Source organism: Hevea brasiliensis, chromosome 3, assembly GCF_030052815.1.
Source record: "Hevea brasiliensis isolate MT/VB/25A 57/8 chromosome 3, ASM3005281v1, whole genome shotgun sequence".
Classification (NCBI taxonomy): Eukaryota; Viridiplantae; Streptophyta; class Magnoliopsida; order Malpighiales; family Euphorbiaceae; genus Hevea; species Hevea brasiliensis.
The window spans coordinates 2082944-2106896 of NC_079495.1; the positions used below are offsets into that span (position 1 = coordinate 2082944).

At 37.5% G+C, this 23953-nt stretch overlaps 3 protein-coding genes across 3 annotated transcripts; 2 read left to right on the forward strand and 1 right to left on the reverse strand.

Annotated features, from left to right (window-relative positions):
• Positions 1-415: 415 nt before the first annotated feature.
• LOC110669143 (zinc finger protein ZAT5-like) lies at positions 416-1744 on the forward strand. Its single transcript, XM_021830645.2, has one exon. It carries the CDS (start codon positions 742-744, stop codon positions 1573-1575), a length of 834 nt encoding a protein of 277 aa, XP_021686337.2. The 5' UTR covers positions 416-741; the 3' UTR covers positions 1576-1744.
• A 1781-nt stretch (positions 1745-3525) lies between these two features.
• LOC110669144 (uncharacterized) lies at positions 3526-7662 on the forward strand. Its single transcript, XM_021830647.2, has 6 exons — positions 3526-3761; positions 5179-5270; positions 5367-5445; positions 5544-5638; positions 7094-7189; positions 7261-7662. The coding sequence occupies exons 1-6, from the start codon at positions 3593-3595 to the stop codon at positions 7339-7341; spliced, it is 612 nt and encodes a 203-aa protein (XP_021686339.2). The 5' UTR covers positions 3526-3592; the 3' UTR covers positions 7342-7662.
• Positions 7663-7749: 87 nt separating this feature from the next.
• LOC110669154 (ras-related protein RABC2a) lies at positions 7750-9509 on the reverse strand. The gene is made up of 4 exons (XM_021830659.2): positions 9401-9509; positions 8240-8358; positions 8006-8128; positions 7750-7896 (listed from the first exon to the last, which is right to left on the reverse strand). The coding sequence occupies exons 1-4, from the start codon at positions 9507-9509 to the stop codon at positions 7750-7752; spliced, it is 498 nt and encodes a 165-aa protein (XP_021686351.2).
• Between the last annotated feature and the right edge of the window lie 14444 nt (positions 9510-23953).

The window sequence follows — 23953 nt, forward strand, 5'->3', positions numbered from 1 at the left end:
TCCATAATCCACAACAATTACAATCTATTAAGTTTATAATCTTTATGTTAATCAACTTAATTAACTTAGAAAGTGTACTAATAAAGGATAAATGATGTATTTTAATGGGAATAAAGTAAATGAATTCTTAGCAACTAAAGATAAATGAAAAACATAAAAATAAACACAGGAATAAGTATGTATAATGATACTGTTTGTAAATTTTTTTTTTTGTGATTATAATCTATCTTGAATAATATTTATATTTTGGAGTGGTACTGTATCCTATATTAATAAAACTCATAATAATGGTCAAAATATAGTAAATTAAGAAGTGTAATAATAAGTAAATAGAGAGATATATAAGATAATATAATAATTACAGAAACCATAAGCAAGAAAAGGCAAATAAAAGGAGGAAAAAAAGGTGGTTTGAGAATCGCAAATTATGTGGTTCCAGGCTTGCAAACCAATCCTCCAGAAAGGAATTGTTTAGAAAAAGTAATGGGTTTGCTTCAAAGCCAACCGAATCTCACTTGTTTCCTCCTCTCCTCATACTTGCCATTGCTTCTTTCTCATCTCTCTTTCTCTCTCTATCCTTCTGCATCTTCTGCCTATTTATGTATACAAACTCTTTAGTAAACTTCCAAGATTGGAAAACCAAGACTCCCCAGCAAGAAAATATATTCACCTTCATATTCTACACTTCAAAACACCAATCTTTCTATCTCCCAAAACCTACCCCTTTATATCATTCTCTTCATGGATGCTCAACAAGAAATAGTGGATTCTATCAAAGGCAAGCGCACCAAGCGTCATCGGCAGACGTCCCCTCTCATGTTAGCCTTCACTTCTAGCTCTTCCAGTGGCGGAGATAGCGGTGCTGAAAGAATTGACAATAACATCTCTTCTTCCACGTCTCCTAGCACCTCCATTGAATTTGCAGAAAGTATTGGTGTGGAAGAAGAAGATATGGCTAATTGCTTGATTCTTTTAGCTCAAGGTAGCCTCCACCACCAGAGTCGAAAATTATCTAAGCCTGCGGCTATGGCTACGAGTACTGCTACTGCTGCTGCCAATAAGGCATCATCAGGATCTTCATACGCTTACCAGTGCAAGACTTGTAACCGGTGCTTTCCTTCGTTTCAAGCTCTTGGTGGACACAGAGCGAGTCATAAGAAGCCCGGTAATAAGGCTCATAATGAAGACAACAAAGTGATAGAAGAAGAGGAAGATCGTCAACTTCTTAACAATATGAGCACAGCCCTTTCATTGCAGATGCCAATAAATATCAAATCTAACAAGGTTCATGAGTGTTCTATATGCGGGGCTGAGTTCTCCTCCGGTCAGGCCTTAGGCGGTCATATGCGGCGTCATAGGGCGGCGTTTGCTCCTTCTTCAACGACAACAACGACGAGGAGCTTGGTTACAACTAGTCCTGAGTCCCAAGAATCCAAGAAACCACGGAATAGTTTGCAGTTAGACCTTAATCTTCCTGCACCGGAAGATGATCTCCGAGAATCGAATTTTCACTTTGCATCCAATGAACAAGTTCTTGTCTTCTCGGCTTCTTCTTTGGTTGATTGCCATTACTGATAATATTACAGTGACATCTACCCTTTTTTTCATTATTATTTTTTAATTCTTGTGGAATTATTTTAGTCCAAACTCAATGTGAATCAATTGTGTTAACTTTATTTTCACTAATGCAATCCAATTAGCTGTTCATTCTTTCAATTCTTGAATACATATATTTTGATAAAAATTGTTGCAGTTGAATCATTTGATTTCTGAGAGTCACAGGTTTAAATTCTTTACAAAACAAGAGATAAGACTGCATACATCAATTCTTTACTGAATCGCTTTTTTCATCTTGGGATCAAATAAATTCTCGTGGAATTACACATATTCGATTATTAACTAAATCTGTTAGACTCAGATGTAAAATTTCAAGTATATGTAAATCCCATTTGGAAAGAGAGAAAATATTGACACCGCCAATTTCCACAACCGAAAGTGGTGGATTAGGTTCTCCTGATTCATATGGAAGAAAGCTAGAAAAAGCTCCATCTCTGTCAGTGAGAGTCTGTTTCAGTAATAACATGACAAAATAAAATAAATAAGCGGATGGCAAGCAAATTAAAGCCAGTTGTGAAGCAGTGTTGCCTAACTAACTGCCTTCTTTTATGGATATCACATCCACTTTGGACTCAGAGTATATCATACAACAACCCACCTTTGGACCATCCGTTATATATATTAGGCTATTTTTTTTAATCATTCCTTATCTCTTGAAATATATCTGAAATCTTAAGAGATAGGTGTGACGTCTCTAGATTTAAATATAAAATGTTGTCATCTCAAGACCTCAGTGTTAATCATCCAGCCAACACCTGATTAGCTTTTTAACATGATTTATCATGAATTCAATATATAATAAATGTAATGGGACTTTTACATATAAAATAGATGGTAATAAAATCGTTTTCAAGATTTTGAAATATTAAATTGAAGTATGTTCTAATTTGAGTAAAATTAATAAAAAAATATATTGAATAGTCATTAAGTGGGAGGAAGAACAAAAGAATATGCCCAGAGACTGTGAGATTCAAGTGTAAAAGCAGGAAATTAAGGTACGCAACTTGAGTTGGTTGTCCCAACTGCAGCAAAATGGATCAATAGGTTAATGTGGGTACCAGAAATTCCAAAGTGTAAAGCATGTAAACTTTAAGAAGTGACAACCTAGCACATTTATATGGACATGTATAAACTCAACTCATTATCGAATCAAACAGGTGTTGTCATAAAGTAGCTATATAACGCCACAATTCATGGCAAGACTGACAACACATAGATATAGAAGACAAGGCAGACTATACATAAGCTTTCTTCTTTCTTTTGTCTTTCACTTTCTAAGCATTAAAGTCTCACCACTTTTATCGGAGTGAGAGTCTTCAGTTGTAGGGAAAGTTTTGCATAAATCGTTATGTTATAAATATGTAGGATTCATATATTTAATAAATGGATTCTATCATATATTGTAAATTCATGATAAGTTAAGTTTATATAAGAAAAATTTTATGAGAGAGTACGTATAAAAACTGATTGCACTCAATAATTTCTCATCATTCACAATGTGTATTTATGTATAGATTTTATATATTTGTATTTTTATTACATGATAAATCGAGTCTAAATATGAATTAAATTAAAATTTCACATGTCTTGTTGATGTGGAATTTATAACATTCATTCTCATTTGATTATATAATTTTCATTCAATCACGGTCTGAGTCGAATTTAGAATCAGATCAAAATCGACCTAGTTAAAATCAGAATTGAAACTGATCAATATTTTAAGGGCCCGAATCAGACTTAAATTGGGACTCAGGAGGGGTCGGGCTTGGTTTCTGACTCGTGAACCGGATCGGAATCAGTGATTTAGTTAATTTAATCGAATTCACCGATTTCAATCCGCAATCAAACTGAAATGGGCCTTGCATGGGCTTCGGCCCAAAACCCAACCCATCTATTATTAAACTAGCACGGAGCTGAAATCTCCTCGAAGTTTCAAAGACTTGAATTGTGCGGAAGAAAAACCCAGGACGCGAAAATGGCCGTGCACCGCGATGCTCTAATAGACGAGGAAGATAACGAAGAAGAAAATGCTCTCTTCGAAGAGGACGGATTCGTTGTTCTCGATTCCGATATTCCTCCTCACCTCCGGGACCTTGCCTTCGCTGCTCAAGTAGGCGATGTCAACAGCCTTAGCGGAGCTCTAGGTCTGTACTATGTACCTTCTGCCTTCCTCTTCTTCTTAATTAACTATTAATTATTTCGATCTATAGGTTTTAGGTTTAATCTGTTGTTTTGATTGTTGAAACTGGAAGCTAAAACCCTAGGGTTCATAACTATCTAAGTAAATTTGGTTGAATAGGCCAAATTATATGTTATTGGAGATATTATCGATTTATACAAGTTGCATTTTTTTTTTTTTTTTTTTTTTTTTGTGGAAAGGTATCTTCTTGTTCTTGTTTTATTTGTTTTGGTTGCATGATTAGAACCCTTCTTCATTCTGATTTGTGAATTTTAGGATATTTTCAAGTAGTCTGAAGCTGAAAAGTTCTCCCTTTTTGGATTCTAGTGCAGAAACTGAAATATTTGATACTGCGATTTATTTTTCTTTTTTTGTTTTGATGTTTATATGGTTTAATTTTTAGCGGTCTATGTGTTGTTGATGAGTGGGACTTTGTGGCAGATGAGCACTTGTTGGTATTTTCTGATTATCGCCTTATATATTTATTTATTTATTTTTGCTGATAGTAGTAGGCAAGCTACGTTTTGGTATATATTTATGCTGTAGAATAGTTTTGACGAACTTCTAGTGGCTAGAAAACAATTATACCAATTGCAATGAGGAAACAAGCACAAGACTTGCTATGCATTAGTTAAAGAGTCTGGTTGTGGCACAACCCACAGAGTAGATTAGGGAATTGAACTAATGCAATGAAATAATGCTTACAGATGGCAATACTGAAGTTGACCTTGACAAAGGTGAGCAGAGAAAAGTGAAGTTGCAAGATGAACTTTTGGAATATGAATATTAAAGCAGATAGTGGGATTGAACATGCCAAAATATCAGAATTTAGTCTTTAGGTTTGAGCCTTTGTCAAGGGACAGATGTCATGTATTCTAATATAGATCGTTTCCTGGCTTCACTATCAAACTCTGCAGTTATGACAAATGCCAAATAAATGATGTTTTAATAATTTAATTATACAATTTAGAAGAAACGAATGATATAGGGGATAAGGTTACTGGATAGTGTTGTATTGAAACTTGTAAAATTTTGAAGCGTGTGGCAAAGATGTTGCATATTTGATTCTTTAGGGTAGCCAATTTATGTAAAAATCCCAAAGGAGAGATCATCTTTATTCCCTTTTCCTCTAGAACACACTTTGATGGTAATATAACGTGGTGATGGTCTTTAAATGATGCAGGAGGACTGAAATTGCATGTTCTCAAAAAATATGTACCCGCTCAGTCATCACTTTTTTTGTGTGATGTAAAATTCATCTGGTTAACTAAAGAGAAATAAAAAAACACTCTTAAAACAAATGTTTTCTTGTTAGCTGCTGGCTTTATTTGTTATTTTGTTTATAGAATACCTTTTAGTTGATGCTTTTCTTTCTGCTGCAGATAACTTGAACGGAAGCATTGATGAACCTGTAGAGGATGGGGACACAGCTCTTCATCTGGTCTGTCTCTATGGTTATTTACCATGTGTCCAGGTAAGCTTCCTTGTTATCCGCCTCTTACTGCCTTTGTTATTATTTCTTTTATAATATTAAATAGCATGTAATTTATATACCAATCTTTCAATATAGCTACTTCTGGAAAGGGGAGCAAACTTGGAGGCAAAGGATGAAGATGGGGCAATACCTTTGCATGATGCTTGTGCAGGGGGTGAGCAACAACCTCTAACTATTAGCATATTGATCAAAATTTTCCCAGTTAAAATCCTTTAGTTTAGTTAATCTTTCAGTTTGTTCTTCCTACTGCAGGTTTTGCTGAAATAGTCCAACTTTTGTTGAACAGTGCTAATAGTGCAGAGTGTGTCAAAAGGATGCTAGAAACAGTTGATGCTGAGGGTGATACTGTGAGTACTGTTGAAAGCTGTTTTATTTTGGGTTTTCCATATATGGAGGGGAATATTGCATATTTTGATTTTTATAGAACATTAGTTAAAGGGATGAAGGCAACAAAAGAGATTAGGTGATTCCTGTTTGGTTGATTATCATTGAATTTTTTTTTCCCCATGTTTTTATCCCTCTGGTATCTGTGGTGTTGTGGTGGTTAGCCAATGATGTCACTTTTTCTTTCCCTATCCTCAGTTGGGGCAAGGGGTTGGCATCAGTTTTATCAAAGGCGCGCCTCAGGCGCGAGGCGCACCGGGCGCAGCCCCAGGGGCCTCGGGGCAGCTGAGGCGCAAGGCCTCACTGAGGCGCACCAAGGCGCACCGAGGCGCACCGAGGCGCGAGGCGCACCGAGGCGCGCCCCAATGAGGCAAGGCACATTATAAAATGGTGGGCTGCTAGGGTTTCTTTTTTTAAACTTGTCCAGCAGCCAACAGCCAGCAAAAAGAAAAAAAGAAGAAGAAGAAAAAGAAGAAATTTTATGTCATGCGTTAGAAATTTTTATATAATTATTTTAAATTAAAAATAAAAAATTTATTTATAATTTTTATTAAATCTCAAAGTAAAAAATAATTGATCCTATTATTTATAATTATTTTTACTAATTATAATTACATATTTCATTAATCACGTGTATTATTTTTGGCACCTATAATATAATTTTGGTATATTATTATTATTATTATTATCATTTATAAATATTCTTCTTTAATATTTTCATAATTAATTAATAAATTTAACTTAAAATTAGGTAGTAATGTGCTATGAGAACGCTGAAAGAGTGCGTTTTCTTAAAATTTTAATTTTATATAAAAATTAATTTATAAATCTATTTTACGGTTCTTTTAAGAATAATAATATGGCATCATAATATTTTTTGCACTATATTTTTTTATTAAAGATTTATTTAATATTATTGTTATAATAGCTGAAAAAATATTTTTAAATATGTTAATTAAAAATATTAAAAATAAATTAACAAAATCACTTTTCCAAATTAGGTTGATTTTTTTAAAGTAAAAATATCAAATAGCTTCTATATTTTTAGTTAAATTAAAATAAGTCAAATAATAAATTTTATGTCATTCTTGGGCTGCTAGGGTTTCATTTTTATCTCTTTTGGATTATAAACTAATTATTACTTGCATATTTGTTAGTTATTATTATATAATTTTATGTTACTTGAGGTGTGATAGCATAATTATAATTTTTTTTATTTTTAATATATATTTTTTATTTTTGCGCCTCGGCTCTCTCGGGCGCGCGCCTGCGCCTTGCGCCTTGCGCCTAGGCTCCAAGACACCTTAGCGCCTCGGTGCGCCTTGAGCCTTTGATAACTATGGTTGGCATGAGGTGAAAATGACTATACAGTGTGGAATTAACTGTGCTTAAGCATTTGACTTCATTTACTTTGGCAGCCTCTTCACCATGCAGCGAGAGGTGAACATGCAAATGTCATAAGATTGCTGTTGGCTTCTGGTGCTCCTGTAACAAAACCAAATGTATATGGAAAGGTTAGCATCATCTCAAGTTTGACAATTATACCTCTATGCCATCCGTATTACTGATCGGTTTTTTTTTGCAGAACCCAAGTGAGCTACCAGATCCGGACACAGAAGCTAGTAGAATTTTGGAATCTGCAGCTAGTGCTGTTTCATGCCAATAGGCCGTGACCAAACAGTTTCTTGGATAAAAGCGCAGGCTTGTGTTATCGACGTTTGGAGACACTTTGTTTTCACCAGCTGGTGATTTGGTTGGCATCTCTAGTTAGACATCATTGTGGAAACAAAATTGTTTTCCCAAGGACTCACTCAAATGGAGATAGAGATTGAGGTAACCAGATTTAAAGATGTTAAAATACTGTACTATTATTATTTTTATTATTATCTAGTTTTAGCCGAAGAAGAAAAACGGAGGTTGTTTATTTCCACACGCTATTAGCTTTATTTGGTTCTTGATAATAGATACTCCTCTAGCTTTGATCTAAGCACAGCCCTGTGGCTGTGATGGCGCTTGAAAGAATGTTAACAGGAACAGTTATTGCTTGCTGGTGGTCCTGGGTATGAAGGTTTTGCTAGTTTAAACTCCACCACCTATCTGGTTCATATATTGGTCTCCTCTCCTCCTTTTCTTCCCCTTTTGATGGTTGGCGTGTTTTCTGTTCTGGCGGTTTGTTGTTTTGTTCCTCCTCCAGCCGTTTCTTATCTCTTCCCTCCAGAATCTACAACACAATCAGTTAAAGTTTTTGTTATTGATAGATAGCTCGAGTTGATGTGGGTGATTGCCAAATAATTCTAAATTAATCAATAGATGGTTGAGTGGTAGAGTACCTTGAGTGCTAGATCTTGGAAACATTTCTCTACTTTCTCTTTAATTTTAGCACTAGTTTCAACAAACAAAAATCCATGCTGTTTTGCTAGAGCCATTCCTTCTTTACTAACAACCATTTCAGACTTGTGATTCACATTTGATAAGTTGTAACATTATGATTGGAATAAGTGAATGTGAAATTCAAATAATTTGTGTAATTGTGAGCAAACATGAAGAGAATTAAGAAAACTTACACTATCAACTTTGTTTCCAACCGGTAACTTCACACGGTTCTTTGTGGAGTGTTCTTCCACTCCTTTAATCCAACGGTTAGCTAAGTTGGTAAATTCTGGTTTCTGCGTCGCATCGTAAACTGTAGTAAAACGACAAATATTTTATGCGAATATCTTTTCTCATAAAAGAATAATCACATAGTAGTCAAGTACTTAACTATTTAGATATATGAATCTATTTGATATTATATTTAAAAGATGCAGTTAAAAAAAATACTTTTTAAAATATATTATATAGTTAAAAGTTATAAAAATTAATCTTATGTTAAATTAAAACTGTTTTAAGTATAAAAAATTTAGAATAATTAAATAATTGTCAAATTACGTCTTCCCATGCATAGTTTTTAAAAAAGTTGAACCAAACATTAAAATTTTATTAAGAAATTTTATATTAAAAATGTAAATATTAAATAATGCCTTAAAAAATTTCACCATGATATAAATTTTTATCTTCTTGTTTTTGGTAAGGAATGTTATAGTTAATTATTTAAAAGAAAAAGTTTTATATTGAGAAAATGATTCAAATTTACTTCCAAATGAAATAACTAAAATTACATTCACCTTACTTGCAATAATTTTCATGCTAAAATTGAATTTAATTCAAGTTATTCTATGATCAAATTCATGAGTTTGAAATAAAATTTTCAAATAATAGAATCCAAACAAATTTTATTATTTCAAATAATTAAAAAGTAAAATATATATTTTTTTTTCTTCTCTTTTGTAAAATAATTTTCTTTTTTTGCTTTTCTCTTTTTTCTTATTTGTTAAATAAACATATTTATTTTTATTTAGGGTATTTCAGAATTTTAATTAATTGGAAATCTAGTTAATTAAATAGCCTGAATTTTTGTAATCCAACCACTTTTTGCATGATATCATTTCCCTTAAAATTATATTTATATATGTAAGGACTGGGGCATGCCAATAAGGATTCCGTCGGCATTCTTATAATGATTCGTCGTTGATGATTTCAGTATCGCTCCTCAAGAAGCATGATGATTGATAAATGATTTGTAATCATTAATTTGCAATAATTAAGCAAATAAGTAATTAATTAAGAAGCGTAGAAACACGAATTCATATGCACGCTTTCAATGGGAAAAACAAAAATAAACAAACCGGTGTCCCAAATTGTAGGCTTCAATTGCTTCCCACCAACATTTATCTCTTTGATCTTATTACGATTTATCTCTTTGATCTTGTCTGAGGGAGTTCTTTTCTTTTTCATATGTGAAAAATAATTTATTATCAAATGGGATTTAATTTTGTTAGAGAATATTTTAAAATTATTTATTTTGAATGCATTAGACTGAAGTAAGAGAGTAATTGTTTTAATTTTAATGCAGAAAAATTGCCTCTAAAACAATATATGAACATAAATATAAAAAAATAAAAAAAAATCATAATGACTTTTGTCAATTTCCAAATTTTGGTGTATATATATATATATATAGAGAGAGAGAGAGCTAACTTTGGATGTGCATCACGAAATAATCCAATCTCAATGTCACAAATGTATTTCTCTAATTATTAATAATCAGATAAATATGTGTAAAGAAACCACTCAAGTTGGTTAATTAATTAATTGTTCATATTAAAAAATTACTCAATCTAAAAGTTTTATTTCTCTATTACACCTAGCACGCGAAAGAGCTTGAAAATTCAACTAATAAATAGCGATGACCAGAATTTGAACTTTAGACTTTTTGATCTTAAAGACTCTAATACCAATATCAAAAAAAACACTCAACCTAAAAATTTAAACTTGTAAACGAGAACTACAAGAATAATTTTATGTTTATCTATTATTTCATTTTTATTTGCTTGAAAAATATTTCTTCAATTCTCCAGAATCTGTCATTGCGTTTTCCCCGTATATATATATATATATATATATATATATATATATATATATATATATATATATATATATATATATATATATATACACACATACATCCTTTTCTTTCCATTTGCATAGCAGCTAGTTTTGTTAAAGTATGTCTTGAATTATTCACGTTCTTATTGAAAAATTACATTTAATGGTAATATTAGCTTTAAAATTTTAAAGATCTCATCACATGGCTTTGCAAATGAATCTCTCACAACTTGGTTAAAATATGCTTGAAATTCTTCATACATGATGGCCCAATTGTTCAAGCACACTTCATGGCTATAATTAGCTGAGCTCACAAAGCAATATTTCATGGTGGTGTGAGAGTGAAGAAGCATGGAGTGAAGCAAAGAATTAAGGATGACAAGTATTCGATTCAATTAAATTCTATTAAAATGATTTTAAATAGTATATAATCAAATCATTTGGAACAGATTTAAGTATAATAAATAATAATCGCGTTTAGTTCAAATTTTTATGCATTGAGTAATCATATATGTTGATGCAAGCTCACGTCTAGGCTGATAAAAAGCTCACATTTTGTTGAAATGATTTTCCCATATAATGTCCAAAACCAAGCAACAATCACAACTTAAACAACTCTTTTACTAACAAGATGACATAACACCAACACATAATGAATAACCACTTTGATTAGTAGAAGAAAGTCAAGGATCTGATCCAAATAGGGCAACTTGTGCCAGATTACATCAGATATCAAAATAAGACGGTAACACCCCAAAATTTTAAATTTTATTATTTTATGAGTATTATTGATATTTTAATTTTATTTAAATTTTAAGAAATTATTTGAGATTTTTCAGATTTTAAAAATCGGGTTCGATTTTCCGAAAATATAAACTTTGATGATTTTTAAAAATTAATTTAAAGACCACGTGGCAAAACTAAAAATATATTTGGAGTCTACAAATTTTTCTGAGTTTTCTGAAATTTTTTTCAGAATTTTTGGACCTCGTTTTCGGTCCCAAGGCAGAGTAAAAATTTAAAATTTTGTATCTTGAATCGAACCGGCCGAACCGAACCGGACCGGATCAGACCGGCCTTTTCTTTTCTTCCTTCTTCTCCCCGCGCGCGTCCCGACCCTCCTTTCTTCCTCTCCCGTTTTTTCTCTCCTCCCTCCTCCCCTTGCTGCACCGCCGCCTCCCCTGCCACCCAGCCATGGCGCCCATCCCACCGACCCACCGCCACCGCTCGAACGCCGGAAAATGTCGCTCGGCGACGGCAGCATAAGCGCACCGCTTCGTCTTCCTGGCCAAAATCGGGCAGATCCGGCCACCAATCGGACCGGGTCTTGTGTCTAAATCCATCTACTCGTCGAGAGTTTTCCATAGACACCAAGAACACCGAAATCCATTGTGCGGTTTGTCCAATTTTTGCCTGGGAAATTTTAACCCATTTTGACTTTTGGGCTAGATTTCTGGCAAACCGTGGACCCCACGAGAAAACCGAGAGTACCAGAGCACTCAACTCGTTGAGAGCTTCGCGGCGATATAAATTTCAAATTTTTCCGACACCGTTTTTCGGTGGGTCCCACGAAACTTCGCAGTGTTTTTCCGAGCATTTAATGAGCTCTGAAAAATTTATGTACTAACCCCCGTGTTATGGGCTTCGTGCACGTATCTTCAATTCGAGGAAATTCGGTTATGCTGGTCCGTGAATTTCCGGCTGCATGACCAAACTCTGGAAAAAGTCTCCAAATTGAATCGAGATTTTGGCTACCCCACCATTTTTAGACGTCCCGAGCGCGTCCCCTGAGTCGGAATCGGCAAAGGTAAACCCAAATCTTGCTTTTTCATAATTTTCTAGTGTTTAAATAGGATTAAAAATCCATAAAATATTCGTGGTAGCTCAGAAAATTGTGATTCTTTTTGCAATAGCCTAGTAATATTGCTAAGGACCGCGGGGAAAAATTTTAGATTTTTTAGAGCGTGTTTGTCCAATTTTTGGAAAAATGATCAATTATAAGGACTAAATTGAAATTTTACATATTGTGATGGATGATTGATTTGATGGGCCCAGGAGGGGCTGTGTGATGTGATTGAGTTGTGGATATATGGATTGTGAATATAGATGTGTGTTTTGAACCCTTTTGCAGGTTGGGTAGGTCCTAGGTATAGGGGAGACTCTGCCGGATTTTCGGCACGACTTAGGACGTATTCGGTCTTTTCTTGATTTGTATTGAGTCAATTGTATTAAATAATTATAATGTAATTGTCAGGTGAGCCGGGACAGCCTTCTTCCTCCGCCCAGCCGCCACAGTGGTCGTTGTCAAGTTTGTGAGTAAAATATTAATTTTAATTGTAATTTCAATAGTATTATATGTTCAAGCATGCCCATGCATTACCTATATGCATATATCTATGTAGTTAAACTCTAGGCACGTTTTATGTTGCATTCACAACTGTTAAAGTGCCATGTATGTTGTTGTGGTAGTTTGGAGCAGTGTGCGTGCGTTGGCGTGCGTGTGATGTGGTGTTGGCTATGGATAGGACGGGTAGTCACGGCTTGAGATCTTCGCTAGGACTCGATCCTTCGGGGATAGTCACGACTTGAGTTCTTCGCTGGGACCCCGATTTGGTTTATTAAGCGAAAGTCCGGCTTGAGTTCTTCGCTGGCACCAGGTTGGATTTAAGAGAGCTGTATAGGGGATCAGCTCCCATATATTATGATTGATATTACTGGGTGTGTGAGTGCTCCAAATTACCTTTTTGCAGTTATGATGTGAATTTATTGCTGATGTTGCATTTCACTCTACAGGGTATATTAGTTTTAGATAGTTATAGAGATTATGGTTAAAATTGATATTTTACTCTCTGAGTCGAACGCTCACTCCTGTTCAATATTTTTCTAGGCCATAGGAGGATGTTTTTGAGGTTAACCTGCTTTCTCCCTCGTAGGTTATTTATTCATGTTTGTGTAATTCTATAAATTTCTAGAATTTTCGCATGTGTTAGAAACCTTCATTTAAATTGGATCTGTAATATAAATTCTTATTTTGGACCCGTAAACTTATTATTTTATGCATGTTGATGGACTGGATGAGGGAGCAGAGCTCCCATTTATTTGATGTTGTTATGAGTATGTAGGGGGTGAGCTGAGCTCCCCAAATTGATATATATAGATTGTGTTTACAGGTCGGGTGAGTAAAAAACTCCCCGTTGAAAGGTCCATTTTATGGCCGGACTCTGTCCGGTTGATTTCTTGAAATTGGGCCCAAATGGGCCTTAGGGTTGGGTCAATGAATAGTTAGGCTTACTACAAGCCTCGGGGGCTTTAGGCTGGCCCAGGTCCTAGTGCAGGTCCGGCCCATATGTTGGGTCGTGACAAATGTGGTATCAGAGCTTAGGCTCTAGATTCTTAGGGAATGTTTGTCTAAAGTGTTGTGAAGAGTCTACTAGGAGTCACATGAGGAAAATAGGGTCCACATTCGTCTTGCATTGTCATCTTTGCTTCTAGTTTCTGCTTCATATAATTATGTATAAATATGAGTATATAGAGCTGTGTAACATGTTGTTTTGAATTGAGTGGGCTAATGCTGCTGAATTTCAGGAAAATGCGTAGAAGCAGGAGGGCTGCCACTGCACCAGAACCAGATGTGCCTAACGAGGTGTCAGCACAAGATGAGGCGCCTGCCCCGAGGAGGCGGGGTAGGAGGCCAAGAGCTGCTCAAGTAGAAGAGCAGCTGCCACCAGTTCAGGATCAGTCTTTTATGGCATAGGGTCCCATGGACCCAATGGTAGCTACTCTAGCTGGGTTATAGAGAACCATCGATATGATGGCGCAGTATATAGTCCATCCTCCACAGCAGCAGCAGTCCACCGCACTAAGAGTGGAACCTTACAAACAGATAATCAATTTCAAGAAGTTGGTGCCTGGTACTTATGATGTGTCAGACGATGCATATCGGTTTTTGGATTCTATGATGTGCAGAGCAGTGCTGATTGGTGATAGAAGACTTATAGAGTGTATGCATCATGTCATGGGACCTATGCCTAGACAATGGATGAATGACTACATATTACCTTGGATGGAGGGTTTATCGTGGACTCAGTTTGTGGAACTGTTCATCAATCAGTTTGTGCCAGAAAGTTTCAGAGATCAAAAGCAGTGGGCCTTTGAGGCCTTAAGACAGAATGGCAGGTCTGTAGATGAATATGCTATAGAATTTCTGGAACTGAGCAGATATGCCCCTACACCAGTAGCTACAGAAACTATGAAAGTGAAGAGATTCCTAAAGGGGCTTGACAGGAGGTATGCGAACCTAGCCATGATGTCTGATCAGTCTTTTGATGTGATAGTTGATCGAGCCAGAAAGATTGAGATTAGTTATACTGTGGATGACAGTGGAAGGGCAAAGAAAAATAGAGCAGAGGGTTCTTCAGGTGTTCCTCACATGGGTACTCCGGATAGTGGTGGCCAGAGTAATTACAGAGGGAAAAGTAGGAACAAGAAGAGTGGTTTTAGACATAAACCTCGAGGGTTCAGACCAGGATATGGATCCAGCAGTGGTCACAGTTTAGGGTACAGCAGTTCTGGGTCTGGTTCAGGATCCTCTTTGGCACCTTGTGCACAGTGTGGAAGAGGACATTCAGGACCTTGTATGATGGGTTCAGGAGTATGCTTCAGGTGTGGCCAACCAGGTCACTTTGCTAGGGAATGCCCCGTGTTCAGTGAGCCACAGATGGGGTCACAAGGTTCTGTTGCAAATGTTCATCGACAGTTGTATCCTGGTGCTTCCAGCATGGCAGGCAGTCAGTTCAGTGGCCAACAGGGCCGAGGACAAGGGGGACGTGGATTTGGAGGCAGATAAGGAGGTAGAAGTCAGTATCAGGGTTCTGCCACTCAGGGTAGGGGTCAAGCTCGGGTTTTCACGCTGACCCACCAGGATGCTCAGGCTTCCAATACAGTTGTGGCAGGTATTCTTCTAGTCTGTTCCTATAAGGCTCGTGTTTTGATAGATCCGGGTGTTACGCACTCATTTGTCTCCTCTGTGTTTGCCATGAGATTGGGTAGAAACCCTACCACTTTAGAATGCCCTTTGTCGGTAGCTATCCCACTTATCGACAACATAGATGTAGATATGGTTTTTTCGGGTAGTCCAGTGGTAGTGGATGGAAAGATCCTCCCAGTAGACTTGGTCCCTCTACCAGTAATGGATTTCGATGTAATCTTGGGGATGGATTGGTTGGCAACTCATTATGCCACTTTAGACTGCAGGAACAAAAAGGTGTATTTCCACATACCTGGTGTGGAAGAGTTTAGTTTTGACGGTGAAAGGAGCGTGGCTCCATATAATTTGGTGTCAGCAATTAGTGCTAGAAAAATGTTGAGGCGTGGATGTCAAGGGTATTTGGCATTGGTGAGAGATACATCTGTAGGAGGTGTCAATATGGAGAATGTTCCTGTTGTTAGAGAATTCATGGATATCTTCCCTGAGGAGCTTCCAGGGTTGCCACCAGGAAGGGAAATAGAGTTCTGCATTGATGTTGTGCCGGGTACAAACCCCATATCAATGCCGCCTTATAGGATGGCACCAGCAGAATTGAAAGAGCTAAAAGAGCAACTACAGGAGCTTTTGGACAAAGGTTTCATACGTCCGAGCACTTCACCCTGGGGTGCTCTTGTTCTATTTGTAAGAAAGAAGGATGGGTCATTGAGGTTGTGTATTGACTATAGACAGCTGAACAAGGTGACTGTGAAGAACAAGTATCCACTTCCTCGGATCGATGACCTGTTTGATCAGCTCCAAGGGGCTAGATTCTTTTCCAAGATAGACCTGCGATCAGGCTACCATCAGTTGAGAATTAGGAATGAGGATGTGTCCAAAACGGCATTCAGAATAAGATATGGTCATTATGAGTTCTTGATGATGTCTTTTGGACTCACTAATGCACCAGCAGCCTTCATGGACTTGATGAATAGGGTGTTCAAGCCATTTTTGGACCGTTTTGTCATCGTATTCATAGATGACATTTTGGTATGCTCTCGGACCGAGGAGGAACACGTGTGGCACTTGAGAATGGTGTTGCAGACTTTGAGGGAGCACCAGCTATATGCCAAATTTTCAAAATGTGAATTTTGGCTAGAAAGCATCTCATTCTTGGGACACGTGGTTTCTAGTGAAGGTATTCAAGTGGATCCCAAGAAAATTGAAGCTGTAACTGATTGGCTTAGGCCTACAATAGTCACTGAGGTGCGAAGTTTTTTGGGTCTAGCTGGCTACTATAGGCGTTTTGTGCAGGATTTTTCCAGGATAGTAGCTCCCTTAACTAAGTTAACTCGGAAGAATGTTCCATTCATTTGGACAGATGACTGTGAGGAGAGTTTCCAGAAGCCTAAGGAGTGTCTAACCACTACCCCTGTATTGACACTACCTATGAGTGGTGAAGGATACACCGTGTACTGTGACGCCTCCAGAGTTGGCCTAGGGTGTGTTTTGATGCAAAATGGAAAATTAGTGGCTTATGCTTCAAGGCAGCTGAAGAGGCATGAACAGAACTACCCCACCCATGATTTGGAAATGGCGGCTGTAGTCTTTGCACTAAAAATCTGGAGACACTACCTGTATGGTGAAGTGTGCGAGATATACACCGACCACAAGAGTTTGAAGTACATCTTCCAACAGAGGGATTTAAACTTGAGACAGAGGAGATGGATGGAGCTTCTAAAGGACTATGATTGCACCATCCAGTACCATCCTAGGAAAGCCAATGTAGTAGCAGATGCTTTGAGCAGAAAATCTTCTGGCAGCTTGGCGCACATTTCAGCAGAGAAGAGACCGTTGATTCAGGAAGTACATGAGTTGATGGATCAAGGTTTAATCCTAGATCTTTCAGATGAGGGGGTATTGTTGGCTCATTTTTCAGTGAGGCCAGACTTGCGAGACAGAGTTAGAGTTTTCCAGCACAGAGACCAACAATTAATGAAGATCATAGAAAGAGTACAACAAGGTGAAGGTGGTGAGTTTGGATTTGCCAATGATGGCGCCCTAGTGCAAGGTTCTAGGATATGTGTGCCCGATGTGGACAATCTCAAAGATGAAATCATGCGAGAGGCACACTATACACTGTACAATGTCCACCCAGGCTCCACCAAGATGTACCATGATGTGAAAGATAGCTATTGGTGGAATGGCATGAAGAGAGACATAGCAGACTTTGTGTCCAAGTGCTTGACTTGTCAGAAGGTGAAGTTTGAACACCAGAGACCGTCAGGGAAGTTGCAAGAGCTCCCTATCCCAGAATGGAAGTGGGAAATGATTACTATGGATTTTGTGATTGCGTTGCCTCGTACCATGCAAGGGTATGATTCGATATGGGTAATTGTAGACCGCCTAACCAAATTAGCTCACTTCTTGCCTATGAAGACTACATATTCTGTTGCACAGTACGCCCGACTCTATATTCGAGAAATCGTCAGATTGCATGGAGTTCCGGCTTCTATAATATCTAACAGAGGGCCCCAGTTCACTTCTTGGTTTTGGAGAAAGTTGCAGGAGGCACTTGGCACACAGTTGAACTTCAGTATGGCTTTCCAATCTCAGACAGACGGACAGTCTAAAAGGATAATCCAAACACTGGAAGATATGCTTCGCATGAGTGTTTTGGATTTTGGAGGTCAATGGGATGATCAGCTAGCTTTGGTAAAGTTTGCCTACAACAACAGTTACCATTCTAGCATAGGGATGGCACCCTATGAGGCACTATATGGAAGAAAGTGTAGGTCTCCTCTGTGTTGGACGGAAATGGGAGAAGCGAAGGTGCATGATGTAGACCTAGTGCAGTACACTTCAGAGATAGTTCCTTTAATCAGGGAACGATTGAAAACTTGACTTTCAAGAGGCGTAAGAGTTATGCGGACCCAGACGGAGGATGTGGAGTTTGCGATGGCGACTATGTATTCCTGAAGGTTTCTCCGATGAAGGGAGTCATGAGATTTGGAAAGAAGGGCAAGTTGGCACCTCGGTATATTGGACCTTTTGAGGTTACTGATAGAGTTGGAGCAGTTGCCTACCAGTTGGAGCTACCACCCAACCTTTCTCACGTTCATCTCGTATTTCACATCTCCATGCTCAGGAAATACATTCCAGATCCTTCTCATGTACTACAGCTAGACGTAATAGAGCTAAAAGAAAACTTAACATTTGAGGAGCAACCTGTAGCCGTAGTGGACTACCAAGTGAGACAGCTAAGATCAAAATAGATCCCTATGGTTAAGGTTTTGTGGAGGAGCCAGTCAGTGGAAGAGTGCACCTGGGAGTCAAAACGGGACATGTGTAGCAAGTACCCTTATCTGTTCAATGTGTAATTATGTACTTTATTCTGCCTTGTGTAAAATTCAAGACGAATTTTCTAAAAGGGGGGAAGAATGTAACACCCAAAATTTTAAATTTTATTATTTTATGAGTATTATTGATATTTTAATTTTATTTAAATTTTAAGAAATTATTTGAGATTTTTCGGATTTTAAAAATCGGGTTCGATTTTTCGAAAATTTAAGCTTTGATGATTTTTAAAAATTAATTTAAAGACCACGTGACAAAACTAAAAATATATTTGGAGTCTACAAATTTTTCTGAGTTTTTTGGAATTTTTTAGAAATTTTTGGACCTCGTTTTCGGTCCCAAGGCAGAGTAAAAATTTAAAATTTTGTATCCTGAATTGAACCGGCCTTTTCTTTTTCTTCCTTCTTCTCCCCGCGCGCGTCCCGGCCCTCCTCTCTTCCTCACCCGTTTTCTCTCTCCTCCCTCCTCCCCTTGCCACCCAACCGCCTCCCCTGCCACCCCCATTTCATGGCGCCCATCCTCAGCCGTCCCACCAGCGCCACAGAACTTGGAAAATGGCTCCGGCGACGAGGCAGCAAGCGCGCCGCTCAGTCTTCCCGGCCGAAATTCGACAGATCCGGCCACCAATCGGACCGGGTCTTGTGTCTAGATCCATCTACTCGTTGAGAGCTTTCCATAGACACTAAGAACACCGAAATCCATTGAGCGGTTTGTCCAATTTTTGCCCGGAAAGTTTTAGCCCATTTTGACTTTTGGGCTAGATTTCTCGCAAACCATGAACCCCACGAGAATACTGAGAGTACCAGAGCGCTCCACTCATCGAGACCTTTGCGGCGATATAAATTTCGAATTTTTCTGACATCGTTTTTTGGTGGGTCCCACGGAACTTCGCAGTATTTTTCCGAGCATTTAATGAGCTTAGGAAATTCTAAAAAATTTATGTACTAACCCCCGTGTTATGGGCTTCGTATAGGTTTCTTCAATTTGCGAAAATTCGACAGTTGTCCGGGTCTGTGAATTTCCGGCCAGACCGACCGGCTACCGGAAAAAGTCTCCAAATTGAATCGAGGTTTTGGCTACCCCATCATTGTTAGACGTCTCGAGCGCGTCCCCAGAGTCGGAATTGATAAAGGTAAACCCGAACCTTGCTTTTTCGTAATTTTCTAGTGTTTAAATAGGATTAAAAATCCATAAAATATTCGTGGTAGCTCAGAAAATTGTGATTCTTTTTGTAATAGCCTAGTAATATTGCTAAGGACCGCGGAGCAAAGTTTTAGAATTTTTAGAGCGTGTTTGGGTAGTTTTTGCAAAAATGATCAATTATAAGGACTAAATTGAAATTTTACATATTGTGATGGATGATTGATTTGATGGGCCCAGGAGGGGCTGTGTGATGTGATTGAGTTGTGGATATATGGATTGTGAATATAGAAGTGTGTTTTGAGCCATTTTGCAGGTTAGGTAGGTCCTAGGTATAGGGGAGACTCTGCCAGATTTTCGGTACGACTTAGGACGTATTCGGTCTTTTCTTGATTTGTATTGAGTCAATTGGATTAAATAATTGTGATGTAATTGTCAGGTGAGTCGGGACAGCCTTCTTCCTCCGCCCAGCCGCCACAGTGATCGCTGTCAAGTCTGTGAGTAAAATATTAATTTTAATTGTAATTTCAATAGTATTATATGTTCAAGCATGCCCATGCATCACCTATATGCATATATCTATGTAGTTAAACTCTAGGCACGTTTTATGCTGCATTCACAACTGTTAAAGTGACATGTATGTTGTTGTGGTAATTTGGAGCAGTGTGCGTGCGTTGGCGTGCGTGTGATGTGGTGTTGGCTATGGATAGGACGGGTAGTCACGGCTTGAGATCTTCGCTGGGACCCGATCCTTCGGGGGTAGTCACGGCTTGAGTTCTTCGCTGGAACCCCTATTTGGTTTATTAAGCGAAAGTCAGGCTTGAGTTCTTCGCTGGCACCAGGTTGGATTTAAGAGAGCTGTATAGGGGATCAGCTCCCATATATTATGATTGATATTACTGGGTGTGTGAGTGCTCCAAATTACCTTTTTGCTGTTATGATGTGAATTTATTGCTGATGTTGCATTTCACTCTACAGGGTGCATTAGTTTTAGATAGTTATAGATATTATGGTTAAAATTGATATTTTACCCTCTGAGTCGAACGCTCACTCCTGTTCAATATTTTTCCAGGCCACAGGAGGATATTTTTTAGGTTAACCTGCTTTCTCCCTCGCAGGTTATTTATTCATGTTTGTGTAATTCTATAAATTTCTAGAATTTCTGCATGTGTTAGAAACCTTTATTTAAATTTGATCTGTAATATAAATTCTTATTTTGGACCCGTAAACTTATTATTTTATGCATGTTGATGGACTGGATGAGGGAGCAGAGCTCCCATTTATTTGATGTTGTTATGAGTATGTAGAGGGTGAGCTGAGCTCCCCAAATTGATATATATATATATATATTGTGTTTACAGGTCGGGTGAGTCAAAAACTCCCCGTTGAAAGGTCCATTTTATGGCCGGACTCTGTCCGGTTGATTTTTTAAAATTGGGCCCAAATGGGCCTTAGGGTTGGGTCGATGAATAGTTAGGCTTACTACGGCCCAGGTCCTAGTGCCGGTCCGGCCCATATGTTGGGTCATGACAAAGACAATATAGGTGACTAACTTGTATTAAATCTAAGTTCTTATTGGAACTTAGGAAGAACATAGATAAAACTCTCTCAAAGGAGTTCTTAAGCTTACAAGCTTAACAATGGCAAATTCTGAAAACTGGCTAACAAAATGAAGAAGAAAGCCTTATAAGGCTGCCCATTGTTCTGCCAGCACTTGGAGTCTTTATCCAAGAGTTTCCCCAAGTGTTGGATAAAATACATTCACCTCCATTTTAGGTAAAAATCACATTTACAAGTCTGAATTAAATCCAAATTTTGAAATCGGAATTAAAAAGTTTCTTTCATCTTGTAGCTGAAAATGACAATGTTGTTTTTCCCTTTATATCTTAGACAAAAGACTCTCCCACTTTCCTTTGCAACTTGGATAAAGCTCACAAGGTGCAAGGCTACTGAATGGACAGAATTGGAATCTCTTTAAGATGGAAGAGGTTCGGTTTGGTGCACTTTGCTGGACTTTGGTTTGGCTCACTTTGCTGAACCATGGTTCGTTTCACTTTGAATACTGAATTGCATTAACACACCACACTTATGCTCCTCTTAAATTCCTTGCATGTTGGGCTGCCATATTTGATCAATATGTGCTTGAATTATCCTTGCAATCTTAGTCCTAGCTCTTGTGATTGCTCCTTTGAACATGGGAAATGGTTCGGCCATGTTGTCCTCATGATGCTCATCATCCCCTCCTTCTTAGAAAGAATTCGTCCTTGAATTTAAATATGCACCAAGATATGGAGATGGGTCAGAAACATTAAATGTAGAGCTAATGGATCCGTACCTGTTAGGAAGATCAATCTTGTAGGCATTATCATTGATCCTTTAAAGACTTAGAAAAGACCATCACTTCTTGGCTATAACTTGGACTTCCGTTGATTAGGAAACCTCTCCTTACGCAAATGAATTCATACAAGATCACTTGGTTCAAAGATCAATTGCTTCCGCCCTTTGTTGGCATTGCTAGCATGCTTAGTATTCTTAGCCTCAATTTCTGCACAGGCCTGCTCATGAATTTTCTTCACTATTTTGGCTTTCTTCTTATCATCAACACTAGCAAGCTCATCAATAGGCAAAGGCAATAAATCCTTAGGGTTAGAGGATTAAAACCATAAATAGGTTCAAATGGAGAAAAACTAGTGGAAAATGCACTATCCTATTATATGCAAACTCAATGAATGACAATCCTCCCAAGACTTAAGATATTGTTTAATTACAACCCTCAAAAGTGTGGACAATGTCCTATTGACTACCTTAGTTTGACCATCCATTTGGGGATGGCAAGTAGTGGAAAACAATAATTTAGTTCCTAACTTCCCCCATAGGACCTTCCAAAAATGACTAAAAAATTTGACATCTCTGTCACTCACTATAGTCTTGGGTATGCCATGTAATCTGACAACCTCTCTGAAAAACAAATTAGCTACGTATGTGGCATCATTAGACTTATGACACGGAATGAAGTGTGCCATTTTGGAAAATCTATCCACTATCACAAGTATGGAATCACAGGCTCTTAGACCTAGGCAATTCTAAGATAAAATTCATGGACATATTAACCCAAGGTTCCTTAGGAATGGGCAAAGGTGTATAAAGACCATTCAACATTACTCTAGACTTAGCTCCTTTGCACTTTTCACACTAAGAACACACCCTGTCTACATCCCTTCTCATGTGAGGCCAAAAGAAGTGTTCCATAAGAATGTCCAAAGTCTTGGCAACACCAAAGTGTCCCATTAACCCACCACTATGTGATTCATACATAAGCAAATCTCTTAAAGAGCTCTTAGGCACACATAACCTGTTTTTCCTAAACAAATACTTATTATGCCTAAAATTTTTTTGAAATGCAACCTTTTCACTTGCTGTAACACTCTCATATTAAGTAATCTATACATTCTACTATTCCAGTGACTAGTGTCTGTCCGGACAGTCAGGATGTCTAGAACTATATCTGTATCATCTAGAAAAGTCATGAATAAAAATTAATAGAAATTGTATGAAGGTGAAATACAAATAAGAAAAAGCATAATCAGTTAAATGAGCCGAGGTCCCAGCGATGGGTGACCAAACTGGGAAGTGACTGCGAGCTCAGTTGCTGCCCTAATTTCGTGTGGGACTCTGTGACACCCCAGGCCAAGGGATAATTGCGAAGTTAATGGTATTATGAAAACCATAGAAAAGAATAGAGAACCAGTTCAAATAATTGAATTAGAGTTCAGGAAGCAACCTAGTGCTATTGGAAAATTTGCTTAGACCGATAAAGGGAAATTTGATCAATTCACCCTTAGAGGTGACTCTTGGCCTAAATATCCATTAAAATGTAGGAAATTAAAATTATGAAAAATAGATTAAAAGTGAAGAGGTGAATGGAAGAAAAGAAAATAAAAGGAAAGAAATTTAAAAATTTAAAGCTTTATGACATCATAATGACACTAGCATGACACAATTAAAAAATTTATTATTTAATTTAAGTATTTGGATAAGTATAAAAGGGAATAAATGAGAATTAAAAATAAAGCAAATTCTTTCTTCTTCTTCATCAAATAGCTGTCCCACTCTCTCTCATTTTCTCTCTCAAAGTTCCACCATAGCCAAGCTGTAACACCCTCACTGTAGGTAGTCCGTAAGTTCTACTATTCCGATGACTAAAGTCTGTTCGGACAGTCAGAATGCCTAAAACTACACTTAAATGATAGTGAGGAGACATAAAATGATGGAATACATGATAAGAAAATACAAGAAAAATTAAGGAAAAATAAAAGACATGAAATGCAATTAG

Coding starts and splice junctions, on each gene's coding strand:
- LOC110669143 (XM_021830645.2), top strand. CDS start 742: ATGGATGCTCAACAAGAAATAGTGGATTCTATCAAAGGCAAGCGCACC.
- LOC110669154 (XM_021830659.2), bottom strand. CDS start 9,509: ATGAAAAAGAAAAGAACTCCCTCAGACAAGATCAAAGAGATAAATCGT. Junction 8,359..9,400: donor GCCTACAATTTGGGACACCG/GTTTGTTTATTT, acceptor GTTTTACTACAG/TTTACGATGCGACGCAGAAA. Junction 7,897..8,005: donor TCCAAGATCTAGCACTCAAG/GTACTCTACCAC, acceptor ATTGTGTTGTAG/ATTCTGGAGGGAAGAGATAA.
- LOC110669144 (XM_021830647.2), top strand. CDS start 3,593: ATGGCCGTGCACCGCGATGCTCTAATAGACGAGGAAGATAACGAAGAA. Junction 5,271..5,366: donor GTTATTTACCATGTGTCCAG/GTAAGCTTCCTT, acceptor CTTTCAATATAG/CTACTTCTGGAAAGGGGAGC. Junction 5,639..7,093: donor TTGATGCTGAGGGTGATACT/GTGAGTACTGTT, acceptor TTACTTTGGCAG/CCTCTTCACCATGCAGCGAG.